The sequence below is a fragment of the Pteropus vampyrus genome, unplaced genomic scaffold (assembly GCF_000151845.1).
Source record: "Pteropus vampyrus isolate Shadow unplaced genomic scaffold, Pvam_2.0 Scaffold271, whole genome shotgun sequence".
NCBI classification, from domain to species: domain Eukaryota; kingdom Metazoa; phylum Chordata; class Mammalia; order Chiroptera; family Pteropodidae; genus Pteropus; species Pteropus vampyrus.
This window is the reverse complement of record NW_011889052.1, coordinates 1,125,647-1,130,117: the sequence shown is the minus strand read 5'-3', so window position 1 is coordinate 1,130,117 and position 4,471 is coordinate 1,125,647. Positions and strand designations below refer to the sequence as shown.

General features: G+C 37.9%; 1 protein-coding gene across 1 annotated transcript in view; it reads right to left on the bottom strand.

Moving 5' to 3' along the window:
* Positions 1-219: 219 nt before the first annotated feature.
* The window catches only part of FBXW12 (F-box and WD repeat domain containing 12), a 10,378-nt gene continuing 6,126 nt past the window's right edge, over positions 220-4,471 (bottom strand). Inside the window, exons 6-9 of the mRNA XM_023520560.1 lie at positions 4,152-4,362; positions 3,480-3,658; positions 3,268-3,401; positions 220-319 (exon numbers count right to left, since the gene is read on the bottom strand). Coding sequence (XP_023376328.1) covers positions 220-319; positions 3,268-3,401; positions 3,480-3,658; positions 4,152-4,362 — 624 coding nt within the window. The remainder of the gene's footprint in view (positions 320-3,267; positions 3,402-3,479; positions 3,659-4,151; positions 4,363-4,471) is intronic.

Here is a 4,471-nt window from a genome sequence, read left to right as displayed (position 1 = left end):
TTATACTCTCTCTGATGGCAGGGACAAAGGATACGTTTCTTCACACTCTATCTGTAGTATGTGATCTGTAGTATCTATCACATTGTCTGATTTTCTACAGATAGTTAAATTACTGCTTCTTTCCCAATGTCACTAAAATAATCATTCTGGGTTTGCAAACAGAATTCTCTTTACTACATTGAGGGAAAGGATGCAAGGTTAAATGCAGTAGTTTCCATATTACATATTCAAAGAATACATCACCAGAATGCTGGATTCACGACTTCTTGACACCACACATACTATGCTCACGTTATCACATAATGCTTTGGAGACATAGCTGCCAACAGAAAAACAACATCATCAGTGGACAAAAAGGAAAGCAGTTATATCTATTGATGATACTAAATCTGAACCTGACAAAGATATAAATATCCTTCCCAAATGGTCCTTTGATCACGGAAGTTACTTTTCGATTTGGTTTTGAGTAACTACATGGATATGGCAAAGTTATGTTGATTATCATTTGTAGGAGTAGCAATCTCAACCTGCTCTGAGGTATCACTGCCAGAATTATTAATCTCTCTGATTTGCTAGATTATCTTATTTAATAATGATATGAGATGATTTTTTATTTTAAAATGGAATTCTTTTCCCTTTGACTATAACTGCTCTACTCTAGGCAAATACCATAAAAGAAGCATGTCTCCTTCTACACGGAGGGATGGGGAAATGGTGGAGCATGGCCCTGTCAACCATTATCATCCTGTAGCAATGAGGTAGAACCCTTACCCCTCTCCTCCAGGAGCCCAGAAACTATGGGGGTGGAGTCCTGTTGATCATCTCTCCTTGCACTAACCCAAGCAAAGGCAGCATATTTCCCCCTCCCCTGCAGAGACTGTGAGGTGAAGCTCTGTTGACAAGCTCCTTCTCTGCACTAGGATTGAGTGGAGGTGGTACCCCTGCCTCTCCCCTCCAAGCATTGCAGAGCTAACACCTAAATACTCTTGAAATTTGGTAAACCTACAGATTTAAAGCTGATCAAACTCAAACAGGTTAAATTAAAAAAAAATTACATCAGACACACCAGATTTCTGAAAATTAAAGACAAAGAAAATAACTCGAAACCAGCCAGAGAAAAAAGACACATCGTTTATAGAGAAACAACAATTTGAATGACAGTGAATTTCTCATTGGATACCACAGAAGACAGAAGGAAGTGGAACAATGTTTTTCAAATGCTGAAAGAAGAGAAGTTAATAAACCAGTTAAAAGACAGATCTTGGCACAGTAGATAAGATCATAACCCAACTAGATGCCGTCTACGAGAAACTTACTTCGATGATAATGATGTGAGTAGATTGAAAGTTAAAAAATGGAAAAACAAAATAACACACAAATATTAATCAAAAGAAAGCAGGAGTGGCTAAATTAATAACGGGAAAAGTAGGCTTCACAGCAAAGCAGACAGTGAGGGACAAGGAGAGACATTACACAAAAATAAAAGGGCCCGTTAACCAAGATGTGATAGTATTAAATGTATATGCACCAAACAACAGAGCGGCAAAATACATGAACTAAAAACTTATAGAATTAAAAGGAAAAAATAGACAAGTCTACATTTACAGTCGAAAAATTAAAAAATCTCTCATAATTGATAGAACCACTAGATCAAAAATCAGAAAGAATATGGAGAAACTAAAGAAGATAATCAGCCAAGGTGATCTAATTGCCATTTATGGGACAGTCTCTCCAACAAGAGTCGGATACACATTTTTTTTAAGCACACAGTTTCTTATAAAATCAAACATACCACATGAGCCAAAGTTTTACTTTTAGGTAAATACACGAACACCTTATCACGAATGTGTATAGCAGTTTTATTCATAATCATCCCAAACTAGAAACAGCATAAATATCCCTCAACTAATGAAGTGATAAACCATAGCACATCTAGACACAGTCCATCTAGACACTACTGAACAATAAAAAGGAGTGAATTACTGATCTACTCAACATGGGTGAACCTCAAAAACGCCATGCTCGATGAATGACGTTGAACACAAAGGGCTATATACTCTATAATTTTAGAAAATGTAAACTAATTTATAAATTTAGAGATAGAAAGTAGACCAGTGGTTGCCTAGTGCTGAGATGGAGGGAGGGACAGATTGAAGTTGAACATGAGAAAGCTTCGGGGGGGATAGAGATATTCTGTGGTTTTATCGTGCTCTTGATTACAGGACTTTATAGTTTTGTCAAAACTCAAACTGTGTGTTGGACAACTGAATTCTATTTGGGGAAGCCGCAAAATTTCCCTGGTTTGTAAAAAAATATTCAGATGGCTAAAAGATAAATCTATACAGTATGGGACACCTTATATGAAGGGGAAGTACTTAAAATTATTGAAAAGAAAGTATTTATGAATGATAGCAGATGAAGATTTATTAGATAGGATAGAATATAAAAATATGAAAGAAAACCTGCTACATTAAATTAATCTTAATTAAATTAAAATATTTAATTAAGATATTTTTGTCTCAGAAACACTGGAAATAACTTCTTATCTGAACAGAGATTTTTCCCATTCTTTTTTTCTTTCTTTCCTTTTCTAAAATCACAACTGCACAATATTCCATTATATGCATATTCCATAGTAATTTAGACAATCTCTTATGTTTGGGTCGTGTCCAGCATTTGGCAATCACAGCTAATGCTGTAATAAACAACCAATATATTTGAATCATTAGAGGTGTATTGTTAGAGTATATTCCATTTAGTGGCATTGGCAGTTCAAAGGATATATGGATATGTATTTTGTTAGATATTGCCAAAAATCAACTTTATAAAGACAAGTGACAATTTGGAAGAAAATATTTGTAAAGTATATAAAAGACAAGACCTCTATGCATAGTATGTAAAATATCAAGAAAAATAATTTAGATGAAGGCAAGCAATCTAGAAGAAAAATAAGTAAAATGAAGATAAAGGCAGCTCATGAAAGAAGCAACCCAAATGACTAATGAACTAAAACTAACAAACAAAAAACCTTACAAGTAAAGACAGGATATTAAGGATATAAACTGAGAGCCATTTTGGAAAGCCTTTTGAAATCTATTGCAAAGGCTGTAGATATACTCCAGGGACTAGCAATTCTCTTTTGGAGCATAAGTTTATTCACATGTATCCTCAAATAATCTTCGAAAAATCCTATTATCCCTTCATTATTTTTTTTACGTAGAAATGTTAAATCTTTAGGAAAAGTTTAAGTCACAAAACAGGACTTACCAGCTTGGTGTAGAATCGTCCCTTCTGTGTTCTAGGTGACAACAGCTTCTGAGATATGGATAACGACCTTCCTCTTCCCACATGTACATGTGCAAATAGTTATCCATGGATGTGGTGAGGACATGGAGAGAATCCTTCAAAGGATACCCAGAAGTGAGTGGCCCAGAGTCAGAGTCAGAGAAATGAGAATCGGAGAGAAGAATCATACATACCACCCATAAGTTGCAGATGGATCTCTGGTGGTCGTCAAATTGTTGCAACAGGAGACCATTGATGGTGAAGAGAAACAGGCGTGACCCACTCTCAAAAATAATCATATTTGCATCGCTGACTCCCATCCAAATAGGACTCTCCATATGAACTGGCAACAGGAAACTTGCAACCTGATGTGCTGATTTCATGTAAAACACATATGCACACGCTTACAGGCAGACTTGGGGTTATTGAGTCGGAACAGTATCCTTACCCCAAATGAAAAAATACCCTCTCTAATTCCATGGAACTTCAGTCCAGTGAGGAAAATGAAAGGTGAACCAATGGCCTGAAAATCCATGTCACTCATCATGGTGATGGATCTGTGACACAGGAACAGAGGGCCGCGGACAATAAATAATAGCTCAGACACTGAGGGAAGGGACGATGGAATCCGGGCCCTAAAGCATGATGGGCATCTAGACAAGTACGCTAGACAAGTCCGCTAAGAGGGCGCCGTGGAGTGCAGAGGTCAGAAGTGTGGGCATTAGAGTCAAATGGCATGAGTTAGCCGACAGTGAAAGAAATCCCCTGCCGTTTGCACAGACTGACCTATTCCTAGACATTAATAGCTTAAAACAAGGACATGTGTGACGGGGAGAAGCGAATGTTCCTAAGGTGGCACGGACTACCTTGGATGACCGTTTCACCCCCGATCCTCTCAATGGTCAGATCGAAAGTGGTGAAGCCTGTCTTTCTGAAAGAGGCTCTTCGAAACATCAGCGTTATCCTGTTGTACCTCTTCGGGGCCCAGCTGGCTCTGCAGCACGATGAAAACGGGAGAGAGACAGACAGAGGGATTTTGCCTTCTGACGGTCTCAGTAAGCACTTCGCATAAAATACCTATGGAGAGATGGTTGCACATGTAGTCACGCGACAGGGGAAGTTATAGCATCTCCGTACAGGAGTGACTCCAGAAAAGCCTCCTTAAAAATTCTCGACGGTTGTCAAA